The sequence below is a fragment of the Bombus fervidus genome, chromosome 11 (assembly GCF_041682495.2).
Source record: "Bombus fervidus isolate BK054 chromosome 11, iyBomFerv1, whole genome shotgun sequence".
In the NCBI taxonomy this organism is placed as follows: Eukaryota; Metazoa; Arthropoda; class Insecta; order Hymenoptera; family Apidae; genus Bombus; species Bombus fervidus.
In genome coordinates, this window is record NC_091527.1 from 4688813 (window position 1) to 4705349 (window position 16537).

A 16537-nucleotide genomic window follows, 5' to 3' on the forward strand; every position below is an offset into this window, starting at 1 on the left:
TTGCCCTAATCCACCATCTTGCATTTGTTCATTCATTCTTGTCCTTTGTAACGAGTGTTGTTGTTTCTCTTTTTGTTTAATTCGCTAAACGTCCACTAATTAACTACGATTATAGATACATATATTTCTGCGATTATTACGGGTACGATTTCCCGTGTGAGCTTGTTATTTATTTAGTTACTTTTAGTCGCTCGTTCTTCGCTCTGGTTGCAACAGAGTTTCTCCTTGCTCTTTCTCTCTCTACTTCCGCTACGAAATGCAGCTCGTACACGAACGTAGAAAGCTAGAACGCTTAATTATTCTATTCTTTCTCTATGGTTAATACAGCGAGCTATTCAGCTTTCGTATTCTACGTGTCCATGAATGAGATAATATTGGGTTGGCAACTAAGTGATTGCGGATTTTATCAATACCACCTAATGACAAAATCCGCAATCATTTAGTTGCCAATCCAATATATAGCGATTTTCATTTCGAATTGTCAATTAACAATCGATTCGATCTCCTATTCGTATCCCTCCACTGTCAGAATTCGATGTACATTATCGCTAAATAAATAGCTACATATCACATTTCTGTTCAATGTTGTTCTTTGATTAGTATTTATCGATAATAATCTCACATTGATATCTATACGATAGAGTATAATCATTCATCTTTGTCACTGTTTCCTTCTTTCAATTTTTACTTTAGCGCGTCAAGAAATTTTTACGTAAGAAATGAATTTTAAAATTTCAAACCAGCGAGATAGAAGAGTTTTAATTTCTAGATGCAAAATCTGACAGCGAAGGATGTCGGTTTTAAGATCGGAACGTATACTGTGCTCAAGCTATTATTCATCTCAATTAATAATCAGATCCTTGTATTTGTCGTAAAGGATGTATCGATTCACTTCCTTTTCGAGGTAACGATTGAGTTGGCGCGCAAATACATGGCAACCGGTCGTACAAGAAAAAGAATATCGTCATTCGAAGATTAGAATCTCTCGATCTTACATAGGGCACGCTTAATTTACAGTTTCTTCAGCGAAGGCAGTAGTGTATATGTATTTTGGATCAGACGACGACACCTACAATGTGCAAAGAATGTTTCTGAAGATTGGTAAAGTTCGTATCGACGGAAGAGCAAGAATTCTTCCGGGCAGTTCACATTTCGTTTTCTACGACAAACCTTCTCCCGAAAGGTATCGAGAAATTCCGATAGCATTTAAAGAAACCGCCAATTTCTGACCAATTCTAGAGAACCAAGAGACAAAGTTACAAACAAGTTAATTTCTACAGATGACCCTCCGATGATTTTAAAGAGTATTTGAAGAAATACTACCAAGGAAACTTAGAAGTGGTTCTTAGGTTATGTTTCGCGCGCCTCAACAATCTTGCGTAAGACGAAATTATAGTAAATAAAGAGAAATTATAAAACTAAAAGTATAAATGATTTTCCTCTGTACGATTCTCGCAAGAATTCATTCCAGCCGCCAATGACGAAAGAAAAAGAAGGAACAAAATGAACGAAAATAAAAGAGAAAAACGTATATTTTCTCAGACACACATCATCTTCTTTTATTTCACGTTACAATATTACATTTATACCATGGATCTTCGGCATCTAGAGGCGAGGGTCTTGAGTCCTTCTCAAACAGAAAAGAAAGAGACAAATTTGCCACGATCGAGCACACTTCGCTTCTCTATACTTCCCTTTTTTCTTTTTCCTCCGTGTTCGCTCTCGCGTTCTATGTAAATTCGTATTGTCCTGGCTGATGTACATATATTATACATTATTATTAGAATTTCCATCTACAACGGCCTTTTTCCTCTGCCACGAAAGAAAGTGACACACTCGAATCGAACTTTGTTTTACCGTCTTTTGTATCTTCGTTCCTTTTTAACTCGTTAGTATCACAAGAGAGTAATGCCTATAGACGCTAGAACTTTATATGCCTTAGACAACGCTATGATCGTGTACTATGTACTTGACAACTAGTCCTAACGAAGCTGATAGATAGCTACACGCAATTTGAATACACATAGTTTTTGTGCTTTCTATAGCTGCGTTTTTCCCGCCTTTTCTTTTTAAACGCGTTTCTCCCATTTTTACTACTTGAAACCGTGCTCCATAAGATATTTTTTCCGTTTTAAGCGACGATCGTGTTCGCTCTATTTGTCTTTATTTTGTAAAGTGCGTTTCATAACCAGTGCACGGAAATACGCTCGTTCAAATTTACAATTTTCGCTTCTCCTTCATTTCCACTCGCTTTTACAATTCTTCCAGTCTGTTTTCAACGATTCAATCCAACGATCCACGTCGGTAGTGAACGTAATTTGAAACAACTATACTATAAGTTGTGTTTCTACTATAACGTCTCGTCGTGCTGTTTTTTTAAGCCTTCTTTTATAAATCGAACGAGATTGCTTACTACCGATTAACTCGAATCATTTTAACGTGACAATTCTGTTATGATGTTAAATAATAAATGTTTTTAAAAATGCAGTACTCTATGGAAGATCGAAAATCGTAGAAGCATCACGGGAGTCGGAAACTGTTCCTAATAAATTGAAAGGAATGGCAACCGGTACTCTCGCTATGGTACAAAATAGCGTCTTAATTTCTTCTCCTCTTTCTTTGTCTCATTATGAAACCGATAGAGAATTCTTTTCGTAATAGAACAAACCGGAATTCGCTACCAGACGTCGTCGTTTCACACATTCTTGGACCGACTTGAAAACAAATCAATTTACATAATCGATTATAAGAACCTACGTCTGATGTTCGATCGATGCTTTCTAACACAGCGTGTTCCTAGTTTACTGTTAAACGGCGCTTAATATCTACCATTCTCCTCTCGTCCTTAAACAAAAAATTCACGTTAAAAAGCGGTAGAAACGAGTATTCACAGTAGTAAAGAGACCTATAAGCTCGAACAGTTTTACTTTTCTGGTCGTGTGTGTTTATGTGTGTTTTACGATTGACATCCATTCGCTGATCTTCAGAGCCGAGCGAAAAGTTAAACGCAGTATAGAAAACTTTACAGTACGATATGTTGCAAAATTCTCCCTGTCCTTCGAACGAATCATAGAGGCTACTATAAATTTTCTTGACACCGTTGTTAAACCGTGCCAGTTCACTAACAATAGCGAGCAATGTATATCTTGGTTCATTCGTCGAACAAGAAAGTTACAAACGGTGTTACCAGGGTGCGTAACGAAAAAGAGATCGATACCACGGCGAGACTCCTCTTTATTGTCTGAGTTTTGCGTGACGCTCTCATGAAGTAAACCATAAGAGTGTCGTTGTAACAACACGCTTTCTTTCCTTCGGCTCTGATCTATAGATCTTACTTTTGTATAAAGTTTAAACTGAGATACTATATGTCATGTTAACTGTGTGTGCTCTATAACAGAGGGAGAGAAAGAGAGCGAAGCGAGGCACAGGCGTGTGTGTTCGTTGTGGTCACTCGAGACACAAGAAGCGAACGCGCTGCTCTGAACTTCTAATTCGCGTGTTTCTACAATTTCTGGTTCGCCTTTCATCGTGTTAACAATATAATCGGCATCGTGTTTGCTAATCTCTTTTACGATCTTTATCACTGTAACATTGTGGCAGTCGCATGTATCAGCGTAAGATCAGTACAAACTTATCTTCTCCTTCTTCGTTCTCTTCTAAAGCTACTTTCGCTCGCAGATCCTAGGATCGTTTTACATCCAGAGTATCATTGTACCGATTCGATTCAATGGTGTATGTTGCACGATCTTCTTCGAATCGTATGTGTGTGTTTCGTGTACATATATATATATATATTTAATTAATGTGTGTCCTTCGGGATATACATGAGACAAACTACACAGAGTGTCTTCTGCAACGTGTGTGTTTCTCTTCCTTTAGCGTGGTATCATATACTGTGTTTTTTTCCTTCGTTAAAATTAATTTTTTTGTTTCCTTAACGATTTCGTAATATATATATTTACATTCATCTATCTACAATAACTACACATCAACAAATACGGTTAGTTTAGCATTCTCGTAGTATCATGTTTGTATCGTGGTATTGTATGATCATCACCGTCATGATGATGTTAATGCGATCATCATATATATCCGTACCAATCGGTTTGTAGTTTTCTTCCGTCTTTCTCGCATAATCAATTCTCTCCATCGTGGAGACGTATTTGTTTTTTCTTTCAATCTCGATTACCATTCACACTTTCATCTCATTCTCTCTTCTTTTACTCGCTATCGTCGATCACCGTAAAACACATCGGCGATCGCATAATCTCTCGGAACAACGCATTATTATTATCAATTAATATTATTATTATACTCGCGACTAGTTCGAAGGCAACACCACGATCATAACCATCATCATCATTATAACAATTTCATTGACATCGTGGTCGATTCTTCGATCCTTTACTCAAACGGCATGCGATCGCGTGAAATCAGAATTATTAACGACAGCAACGACGACTCATTCAACGAAACACATGTATGCGTGCGTGTATATATATATAAAAAAAATAAAATAAATACGACAACTTAAAACAAAAAGAAAAATAAACGTAGGACGATTAAAACGACAAATTTATCAGTTATAGTCATTCGCAGTCCTTGATTCAACATTTCTGCCTTAATATATTAGGACTTGTTCTTCACATTTTTTCTCATACCTCTTCATCATTGTCATCATCATCATTCTTTCCTGCAGCCTCTTCTTCATCAACGTTTCTACCTTCCATTCATTAAAAATTACAATTCTTTCATATCTCTCTCTCTCTCTCTCTTTCACTCGAAAAATCTCCTATTGACTTTTAACAAAATACGTCTGGGGTCTCTCAGTTTAAAAATCTATTGACGGTAATCGAGCTAACCGATAATCCCGTTAATCGACTTTAATCTCCTCTGGAAAAATGTCTCTTGGAAATCTTGATAATTGTCCTCCGTGCGATAATTTTTCTCTGGGGACGATCAACCTCCACGCGAGACTCTCTCGGAATTCAAGTCAAATTAGGCTGCGGCGAGGGCGAAGTCGCGGACACGGAGTACGAGGCTGTGTCCTATATGAATGCCCAACATTCCAGCGTTTTCACCACGAAATCTTCTCGCGGTGCCAGCGGCTCATTTCCATAAGTGCTACAAGATTGTGACCTGCCTTGATATAGGTCTCCGTCCAGCCACAATCCAAACTTGCCACTGCAAAACAGCGAATAATATCTGTTAATTTGATGGAACTTCAATGCAAAAGAATTAAATGATATTATAGAAACATTACGATATGAATAATATAAACAGATTGCATATGAGGAGTGCTTCTCTGGTTCATTCAATTATATTAGTCTAGTTAGAAACTCAGTTGATCAACTTCACTTTTTATCAGTTTCTAATCTCAACAGGTAAATACACGATAGATGTTCAATTTTCAAGAAACAAATTACTCATTCCCACGTGCTCATTGTTGCAAGATGTTGCAAGAAGATAGCACAAGTTATAGCAAATTCCAAGATAAATTTAAAAAGTAAGACGAACGAATACAACGGAGAAATTAAGGTAACAGGACATAACGAAGCTTTACAAACATTATCTGTTCCCCTCCCTGAAATATTCTTTGGTAATCAAAAATCCATATCGATAACTAAATATTTGCTGTAAATGTTCCAGAAAAGTGAAACAGAAACAGCGACCAAGACAAATGACAAATAATGAAATTCAGTCTTGTATAACAAGGCATTAATCCTTCATATGCAATCTCCCAAACCACCGTTTCATAACAGATTAATCTACCCTAGCATAAGTAACATATAATCCTCTCTAATTAATCTCTTTCCAGTAATCCCTCGCTAAAACATTTGTCTAACAGAATTAACATATTCTATCTGATCCGGTATTAACGTTTCGAACGAGTAAAAATTCGTTCAATAAAAAATCGAAAACACTTAGAAAATGATACTCACTCTCCGGCACCGATGGCAAGGCTTTCGTTGTTGCCTTTGATGAAGTAGAGGTTGTCCCCGGTCCAGTGGAACGCCTGGAATCTGGGCGTGAACTTGAAGAGAAGAGATTCGCCGGTTCCATAGAAATGATCACTCACGTGCAAAGAGCACGAGGTCAACGCACCAAACACCTGTAACCACGTGGAAAGGATGATTCACAGTATGCCGGCTGCGGCACTAATAACGTGCAATGAGTAATGAATCCTCTGCCTCGAGGTTTCTGCGCTCTCGAGGAGCGAATTCTGCACGTGACACGGTCACGCTCTAGCCATCTTAACGAGAGTACGTGCAAGCAACGAAAGTTATAAGCGACTGTATATAATTTGTCACTTTAGTTTCTAAACTCTGTCAACCAGTATAGTTTGGTCTTAATGTAACATTAACGACATTAACAAGATAAAGCAAATATAGCGTTTGGCTTTCTTTTTTCACCTCCAAGCGTTTAGTAAAATAACCAAATCTTTAGGAAGTGCATTTAATTGTATGTAATTTTAATGTACTACGGAATTTTCTAACAGGCAACTGAGATTTTGAAACGCAATTTGTCAATTCCATAAACAGATAGATATTGTTTCTGTAACAAACGACAGTTTGTTATTAACTTATTGCGTGAATTAGGATATTGTTAATTGCCATTTATATTCTACGTATATCTATTGGTAATATCTTACTGCGTAAAGCAATACACGTTGCTTGCATACAATGTCCAGGCTAAATACTTAAAGAATTAACGTGGTATACTAACGCAAGATGCAAAATAAAATAGGATAAAAATATGGGATTAAGAGGAGCGTAATATCATGAAGAGCAAATCAACATAGAAACTTGGAGTGAAATTCAAAATAAACTTCTAGAACTTACGTTGCCCTCTGTATCTTCAATCACCAAGAGGATTGGGCTCTCTACCTTGGCCATCTTCCTGTACATACTGTTTAAACTAAATCCATGTTGACTGGTACTGAAAACGAGGGTCCAAAGGTAGCCCTCCGCTCTGGCAGGCAAATGCCGGCACAGTTGTTCTCTGTGCTCGTCGCTGAGGATCTCGGTGGTGCCAACCAGGTCGGGAACGATGACATCGTTGTCTATGGAGACGGCGCTGTTCGTGTACAGAGCTCGCCTGAGCTCCTCGCTCATAGACAGTACCTAGAAGATTAAATTCAAATTTTAGTAATTCGAAAGATCAATTCGGTCCAGGAAATTTGTTTTTGGGAAGCAGGATCTGCGAGATCGATCGCTGAGTTCGCCGTTTCCGAATTTAGAATTGTGCAATTTCTTATTGGAATTTTCTAGATAAATGGGTGAACTTTAGTATAGGATCATCGTTAAGTGATCTTTGAAACGAACATGCTTTCTGAAAGAAATTTTCTTTTCGGGCGAATGTGGAGTGTTTTAGGAAACACGTTTCTTCTTATTTTTATACGCGAAAGCTTCTAACGGTATATGGCAATTAATGGTCACCGCGATGCTAACTGTCTTCATAGATATATTATCGAAGTTTCTTTTAGGAAATTCGAAAGTTTGCGCGAAGAAGCTCCTACTATTCGCTCGAAAATGTCTAACTCTAGTACAGTGGAAGTTGGGTCAATTTTGTTGTAAGACGATATTCTATATGTACATATTTATGCTACATTTTGTAGCTGTATTTTACAAAATAAAAGATAGATATTCGACAGTTGTGGTAAAGATGATCCAACATTTATTAAACGACGATGAAGAGAAGAATTTCTTTTTAAACGAAATTATTCGAAGAAAAAAAGAATGTGTACTAAAGCGCGGAGAATTTAATATCTCAAAGTAATTGAAACACTCGAGATTCCTAACGGTGACTTAACTCGCTATTAAGTCAACAGTCCGCCACTATATTAGCATTCGTTTGCAAGCTCTTTATTGCACTTACGAAACAGATGAGAGATCACAAGAGCAAAGACCTTGCCGCAAGTCGTAAAGTAACTCGCGATTAATTAGACTTTGACCCTCTGAGGTCGAAATCTTTCACAATTTGTTTGTTTCTAAGAAAATCTACCTTTTTATTAATTCTGTTAATAATTATTACTATAACTATTGTTATTATTACTATTAATAGAATCATCTTCTATCGCATAGTTTTATTAAAAAATATATATATATATAACGTGCTAAAATTTTCCAGCAGTTTTACTGAAAACGAATACATTTATCATTTGGTAAATTAATCATTTAAAAAATTCTGTATAAAGCAAAATCGAGAACGAAAGGATTAACGACATACTCAGCGATCTGGAAAGGATTGAAAAATGTGACATATCGAAAGAAAGAACATTGCTGTGGTGGTTACAACTAAGGGAACAGGTGTCATATCGTGTGAACATTGGTCATCTAAACCTAAATTCTAAGTCTAGTACATCTAAAAAACATATAACCACTACGCATTCACAAGTGTGACATGTTGTAATTGTTGTTTCGCAATGTTGGTAGAGTCGTCGTGTTCCTTGGCTTGGTAAAGAGTACGAAGATAGTTGTGTATGGAGTTATGAATATTTATACGGAGAGGGATTTCTGCTTATCTTTCGTAGATCTGGCGTATTAAAACGACCATCTCTAACCGTGCTCGTCTCATCGCAAAGCCTTGACCTTTCTTCACAGAATAATCAACAAAAGATTATGCAACCATCCTCTTCGCTAATATCGCCGATGGACTAAATGAGAACGGATTCAGGCGAAAAATTGCAGTTTTTTCTGGTTTGTTTGATTAGGAAGTGGAATACAACGTGAAACACTGCATGTTTATGCAGATAATCCGCTAAAAGATGTTGCGGACGAAATAATTTATCTACGAGAAGAATTTATACTTTTAGGAACGAATTGACTGAACATCGATGGGACAGCATACTATATTTTCTAGTTCATTTTTGTTTTATACAATCTGGCAATTCCTTCGTGTGGAAAAATTCTGATTGTTTAACGGCAGGCTTGAATTTCTTTCAGGTGGATGTTATGGTAAAAAAATTACGTTCTCGCAATTGTTTAAAGCGCGGGTTTTTTAAGTTTAAACTAGACATAGAAAAAATTCACCGGACTTCTAAAAGGCTTTTAACAATTCCAGACAGCTCCTTTTTTTATGCCTTAGAAACTGATAACTAAAGAAGGATCATTACTATCTTAAACACAACTCAAAAAAAAAAAAAAAAAAAAAAAGAAAAACAGTTGATAGAGGAGATAACAATCTTTTACTGATTTGTTCATGGAACAATAATACCTGGATGCTCCTTCTAATGCTAAAAGTGCAATCGAACGTGACAAATTTGCAAAGTTGTTAATAAAAAAAGAAAAGAAGACTCGATTACGATGTGTCACGTGTTATTTTCGTTCTATTCGTTAATCCAGATGCGTACGCGTTGAATCACATTTGCGCACCTGCTTTGGACGATAACAATTTCGCGCAATCGTCTCGCAGGATTACACCAACGCTGTTGCTCTGTCAGATCTTTGCATCTCATCCATTAATATTATGGAATTTACATAACTCATTTGTGGACGAACTGGAACCTGCAATCGATGGGTAGATTAACGGGGATTTTCCTATCGGGATACCTTGTAGAATTTCTACGTGATAATATAATAAAGTAATTTTCTTGTCTGAGATTATTTTTCAGCGATCATTTTTACGTTTTTCTTTTTGGGGAAGAATATAGAAGACTGGAGTTGTACGAAGTTTATAAGGAGGAAAAAATATCTTGAAAACATGTATAGATTAGACTAATTCAAGGATATAAGCATTTAAGAATTCAGCGATTCAAACAGAGCTTGAGAACTCAAGAATTCGAAGATTCAATATTCCGAAGGTTCAACAAATAATTCACGTATTTAATGGTTCAAAGATTCAAGCATTCTAACATTCAAGAATTCGAGGATTCAAAGGTTCAAGAATTCGAAGATTCGAAGGTTCAAGAATTCGAAGATTCGAAGGTTCAAGAATTCGAAGATTCGAAGGTTCAAGAATTCGAAGATTCGAAGGTTCAAGAATTCGAAGGTTCAAGAATTCGAAGGTTCTAAGGTTTAAGAATTCGAAGATTCGAAGGTTGAAGAATGTTCAATTCAAGTGGAAATATTTCCCTATAAAATATTTCCCAAGTAAAGTATTTCCCTATAACAACAATCATATCCCCAGAAATTTATACATTTTTCGTCACTTAATCATTTGATTCACATGTAAAATTGAAGATTACATATTGTGATAAAATTATATATGTAGATACTCAGATAAAAATTAACTTCTTGGCAATATATCAGAGCAATTTCGATAAACGTGTACCGATTTGATACAGTAATTTTGTAAAGCGATAAGATGACAGTGAATGTACTTATAACAAGCATTAGTGAAAATAACATAACGTCTGATTAGCCAAAGGTTACTACGCAATAACATGCGATAAAAAAGATGCGTCCGTTTCTGCGTCAATTTAGCATTCGTAGAATTTCATCTTGTTTATCGCAATAAGCTTAATTAATTCTAAAACCGATTTCACAGTGTTATTTTATTATGTGTTTGCGTGTGCGACGTACAGGAAAAAAGCGTCGTAGAAAAACGTATTACCGGTGACTTGAATTTACGTATAAGGATGTAGTGTGCATTACGTTTTAGTGAATAAAAAGCAAACGTTCATGTTAATTTACGTATTAACAGAGTTCATGTCAATTTATATAATATACGTACGTAATTAGTACGATACTAAAGGTGGTATTATGATCTTAGCAGCAAATACACGAAGTTCCTCCAATTACTCGAATTATTATTTCCACTTCGCTTCGCGCTGCTCTTTGATATATCATTAATAAATATTTTTAACTCTGTAACGCAATTCCATAATGATTGTTAACAACGTGTATATTAGGTGATATATTCTCGCGTAATGTAATAAACAATTGATCGATGATTCAGGTGGTATCGATTACATGAAGGAGAAAAACGATACGCAAGGTAGGATATCGAGTAGTTTAATCGCAATCCTTTCACCAAAGGAAACATAACGGGCCACTTTCCGCCAGGTACCAAACAAGACGCGGTTCACCCTGTTTTTAACGCGATACGCATCAATTGAGCCGAGGCCGTGGCAATTAACGCGCTTCTCATCGCCTATCAAGGAGCCAACCTCGAGAAAAACGCACTTGAACCAATTTGCGACGTGGGAAAACGCGACAGGGTGCATTTCCCATCGATTCGATCGACAAATTCTAAAGTGTCGTCAAGGAATAATAATTTAATTAACAGCATTGGTACCAACCGATGGTTTTGTAAATTCACTTCCAATTTCTTTCTTATACGACTTCGTAAATTAATTTATTTAGTTTGGTTTTTGAGACGAGCGAAAGCAATCTGTCTGCGAGGATCAACTCTTCCTCTCTTTCCTTCGAAATAAATAGCAGATAAACTAGAACACAGAGTAAAATGAGCGAAAGAGTACATTTATTCCTTGCTTCTTACTTTATTTACATCTATCTATTTACTCGTAACAGAAGTAGTACGTAAGTAATATGACTCACGTAGAATTATTCTTTTAGTCTATTCTTGAAACTGTACGTAGAGATTTATTTGACAACGTGTTTTGTAGACAGTCTACTTCCTCCTATTTATTTATTGATACAAGTATATGACTATTTTTTAGGTCAATTATTTCTTCTGTATGTTTTTTGAAACGGTAAATACAGTAAATTGAAAACAAACATTAACAGGAAGGTTTGTTATATCCATCTGATATCCCGAAACGAGTCAATAAAGGAAGCGAGCGTGGAATGATGACACTGAAAGGTTGAAGAAGAAATTTCTAAACGTAAAGTAAGATGAACTAGCAATGCGAATATGGAACATAGTCGACAGGAAAGAGAGAACGATTTTACTTGTTCGTTTACATCAGTTTACAGAATTGATTTTCTCTGTCATAGAATAAAAAATATGATTAAGGACAACGAAGCGCTTCGAACGTATTGTACGTGTGGTACAAATGCGTCCTCTGACGTCGCGCATACTTCTGTTTTGTTAGAAAAGCTTCCTTGACCCGTGACATCAACTTTTATCTTCGCGCACGCGGAAAAAATCATCGACGTTTAATTGCGAGAAAGATGAGGAAAGAAAAAAGGAAGAGAAGAAAAAATATTGAAACTTTCGTTAGCAATAAGAAGAAAAGGATTACGGTCCAATTAAAACACAATCTTTCCTCGTAAACAAGCAACTTTATACTTCACCGTTCGTAGATAAAAGAGTCGCGCATTGAATTATCGATACAACGTACTCAATCATTTTTCTCGATAATAGTTCGTCTGTTATTGACACTGGTCACATGTTTTGCTAACTTGTTGTTTGAACTGTTGACTTATCGATATTTTTTTTTCTTTGTTATCATGAATTTATCGATTTTGATAGCCTTGGAATTAATTAGACTTTACTTTTTAGTTGGCGTAGTGTCGTCGTTAACGATAGATAATTGACAAAACGGCACGCGAATGGGTCGAGGCCTCTCCGCAAAAACCAGTTGGTCTGGAAACGAGTTCGTGAGAATCGGAGAACAGTTATGCACGACCGATCTGAGGAAAAATCGTGAAACGTCAACACCACTCGCTATGCGTTCAAGAGGCACCATTATAGTATCGCGTTTCAGGAAAAGATTCTTCTGGATTAAAAATAGACGTAATAAAAAATAATGGAAAACGCACGTTTCGATTTCATGAGTAAGAGAGGATTCTCTTAGAACGTTAAAAGTTTCTTTATAGAAACGAGACTAATATCAATAATATTTATATATATAACATATAGTATTACATAAAGTGAAATATTATAAAACAACTGCGAGTGGTATAATTGAGTCATTCGGAAGCCACATGATCAACTGCATAAATTGAAAAGTATAGAAAAGTGGACTAAACTGCGGATTTTTATGCATTTACAGTAAAATTCAAACGCGCAAAATTGCACAAAATGTACGTAATACGAGAAAGTATATAAAACATCCAAAATACATTTCTTTTTGTAATATTCGATAGGTGAAGCAATCTCTAAAATTATATTTTCAAAAACGCGAATTTGCACAAAAATTCGCTGTCCAGTTACGGCGTTGTGTCGTTACCTCAGAATTTTTATTATTAAAATTTACGACATCCTTCTCGGGATGAATCAAGTCATTTGTTTCCTAAGTGAACGTTAATCGTTTATCACGTGTATCATATGTAATGAAATTATATTATTATTAAAAAAAAAAAAAAAAAAAAAAAACAGTAAGAACAAAAGGTGGAACAAAAGGCGAAAGACTTAATTAGAGACTATAAGCTGTAAATATACAGCGATGTTCAAATGCAAAGTTCGACTAATAATTATTATTCTTCTTTGTTCGATCTCGTGTTATCTTAATTTGAAATGCAGATCCTCTTAGCATATATCGAGATATGATCGTTGGAGTGGACTAATCGATGGCATAACAAGATTTTTTACATTGTGAGAGACGAGCGCCGGTATGTTCATCTCACTATGCGTCACCTCGACACACGATAACCGAGGTCATGGCAGCAATCGAGATGCAAGCCGAAAAAATATTTAAGATGACGCGTGTTCACGCGTACGTAAGGTCGATCGGAGTTGACGTTATGTCTACGAGATATATATTTATTTTATATATGTAATATATTATACCTATTTTAGAGATCGAGCAACGTTTCAGTTAATCCGCGAAATCATGCGGCTTCGTCTACGAAATTTTTCGAAATCAATTCTTCGATATTTGTGCGTGTACATCGCACGTTATATAATGTTGCGAGGCCGACTTCCACTTTGGATCGACGCGACGAGTTCGAGAGAGGATAGAAGTTGCTTATAATGTAAATTTCGGTGCAACAAGTAGATTGTCGAGTTTTTACGATTCGCGGGAAGGAGCAAGTGAGCATTTCGATAGTCGTTTCTTAAGAATTCGTAAACAGTTTCTTTCTCTTTGTATGTTTATAGCGTATACGTGCGTAAATAACAAGTACTACATTTTAGGAAGTGGATATTATCTGTTTACGCTATTTCATATGAAACGGTCGAACTGCGCGCCAACGTTATGAGTTAGTAAGTGTTGTGCAAGTTACGGTTACTTAGCAAAACAACGTTCAAAGGTCAGGAAATTTGGAAAAAGATTTTTTTCTTTCTATGACAACTGTTCGAATACTTTTGAGGACCAATGTTATTCTCCTACATCTTCGCTTTCACGCCACAGACCTATATATTCTCCGGCATTTAAAAACCCATAAAAGACATTGTACTGTATTTTTAACCCCAGAGTGGCGCGCCACGAGAGTGACTTGGTGGTTTCTGGCGCAGAAGGACGCTACGATCTCGATTTAGGATCTCTCCCCTCGTGAATTTTTCCAGATGTACACGCGACCTCGGGATTTCACACGACGAACGATGCACGAGACATCGATCGTACGCCTTTTTCTCGTTTTGCTTCTTCATCGGGCGTATAATGGGCGCCGTTTCGCCCACGTACTTTCAACGAGGACAAGTCGGTTTCTCTCGATGAATTTCCCATCTTCGTTTTATGTAAGTCGTCGGTCTATCGACCATCGTCGTTGACGCGTGACTTTTCTGCTCGTGTACAAATCTTGCATTAAAACTTGAGACCAGTACAACGCGTGTCATGGTGTAACATTGCGCTAGCACGCGATAATTTATGCGCGAGTAGACACGTTTCACGTAGTCCTTTATTATATTATATATTGATTTTTGTAAATTTTTTCTCATTAATAACTTACGAAACAAAAGTTTTCGAGACACCATCCTGAAAGGTTTAATCCATATATTCTCTTATTTTTCGACGATATTATCGATTGGCGAAGTTTTAGGCCAGTTTTGCGCCATTCTACCCGAACAAGGAATTTTGTACAATTTTTTAGGCATAGTGCAGAATTTATTATCTCACCGACAGCATCCTCGAGGAATGTTGGAACACGTACTTCAGAATCGGACAGGGATTGACGATCATGATGTTATCAACGCTCAACTTCCAATTATTTCTTCTTCGAATTAGTCTGATTTTCTATTATCATAATCTTGAGCTACGTGTTCGCTTCAACAATCGCATCGATAAGGAGGTTCTTTAAAAATATGCTTCCTTCGATGAATTCACCGATCAATCATTAATCAGCCAACTAAGTAATCATAAACGTCTGAGTAAATGAACTCGTGACGCGACAAAATCCTTCTTCTTTCTGCTTCACAGTACTTTAACGTCTAAACCGTCACTCTGTAAGATCCCCTAAGATGAAAAATCCAAATAATCATCGTACGAGGAATCATCTTCCAGCATCGTTTACCAATCGATTCTCGACAATTTATAAATTCACTCACATACCGTTCGCGTTAAACGATTTAAATTGACGAGATTTATAAAACTTTGCGAACGTTTCCTCTGCGGCTATTCTCAAATCTGGAAAATTTGCAAACTTCGCGAGTTTAAGTTTTCGAAGTTTCGCCGAATTTCATATTTTTCCACTTGTCCAATATTCTCGTTGGAAGAAAATTGCTTGCAAGGTCTACACGACGTCGGAAAGATGGAGAATCCGACCGATCCGATGATTCGTTCGATACTGAGCCTGAAAATGGACATTCGAATGAGTCTCTCTCTTTCTTTCTCTCTCTTCAAATGACCATCGAGCTTGGTAAAAAATCTTTCGACGACCGGCTTACTTCGTCTTTCCTCTCCTTTAATGTCAAGTACAAGCGCGAATCCTGCCGGGTGTATCTCTCGAGGGACTCGCGGCGTCCTCGACGGTATTATTCCTGATCGTCCTTCGCTGCAACGCTGACAATGATGAGGTTTTGCTCATAAATCGACCGATTTTTCCGCCTGTCGTTTTCGAAGGTTCCGTTATCGTCTTTTCTCTTTTTCTTTTTTTTTTCTTTTTTTTTCTTCGCCTTTCCTTCTTCTTCTTTATTCATCCCATTATGATAAGTCTCGGTCTTTTGTTTTTAACGGGAAGAAACTGTCAAAATCGTCATTCTCCTTCAGAATAATTATTCATCTTACAGAACCAATTTTTATCACTATAATTCCACCAGCAAAAAATTAATCTTCCTTTGCATCGACTCGAAAAGAAAGAACGGTTTACAAAAGATCGTTTAACTGTTCTCATTTAGGGCAAATTACGCTCTATACGCAACGTGTCGACTCGAAAGAATCGAGAGAAAGAGAGAGAGCACAATTAGTTACGCTAGCTTGAATTCCAACGAAGATAATTAAACCACGAATCTGCCTCGTTTAATTTTACAATATACTTTGGCTAGAACGCGTCGAGAATACACGTAATCGTCATTCGTTTTGATAGAAGGAAACAGAACGAGAATTCGTGAAGCAAGGGATACAGATTGAGCAGAAAATCAGAATGTAAATGTAAATTGTAGCGATCTAAGATGTAAATGAAAACGAAGGCTCATCATTCAGCATGGTTTAATGAATGATTATAAATACCAAGAGATCTAGACACGCGTTAGATTTCTTGCTCAATCGAGTGTTTTTATAGATTTCTTCGCGCGTTCTAACGGCTACTATCAT

The 16537-nt window shown here is 36.7% G+C and overlaps 1 protein-coding gene and 2 long non-coding RNA genes across 21 annotated transcripts in view; 2 read left to right on the forward strand and 1 right to left on the reverse strand.

Annotated features, from left to right (window-relative positions):
* Positions 1–829: 829 nt before the first annotated feature.
* On the forward strand, positions 830–1377 carry LOC139992446 (uncharacterized). The gene is made up of 2 exons (XR_011801112.1): positions 830–1183; positions 1240–1377. It is a non-coding gene; the product is annotated as an uncharacterized lncRNA (long non-coding RNA).
* Positions 1378–1533: 156 nt separating this feature from the next.
* Positions 1534–16537, reverse strand: part of Mtd (TLD domain-containing protein mustard) — a 302520-nt gene continuing 287516 nt past the window's right edge. For 17 of the 18 annotated variants that reach the window (XM_072013261.1, XM_072013259.1, XM_072013257.1 and 14 more), the window contains 3 exons: positions 6843–7124; positions 5943–6112; positions 1534–5184 (listed from right to left, as the gene is read on the reverse strand). In XM_072013261.1, coding sequence (XP_071869362.1) covers positions 5049–5184; positions 5943–6112; positions 6843–7124 — 588 coding nt within the window. In that variant the 3' untranslated portion in view covers positions 1534–5048. Of the gene's footprint in view, positions 5185–5942; positions 6113–6842; positions 7125–14905; positions 14984–16537 lie in introns of those variants that run through there. The other variant, XM_072013266.1, reaches the window with a different exon arrangement.
* LOC139992442 (uncharacterized) lies at positions 10674–12667 on the forward strand. 2 transcript variants are annotated; one of them, XR_011801106.1, is made up of 5 exons: positions 10674–10938; positions 11007–11234; positions 11320–11534; positions 11624–12201; positions 12409–12667. It is a non-coding gene; the product is annotated as an uncharacterized lncRNA (long non-coding RNA). The 2 variants fall into 2 exon arrangements; XR_011801105.1 differs by having other exon boundaries at positions 11624–12667.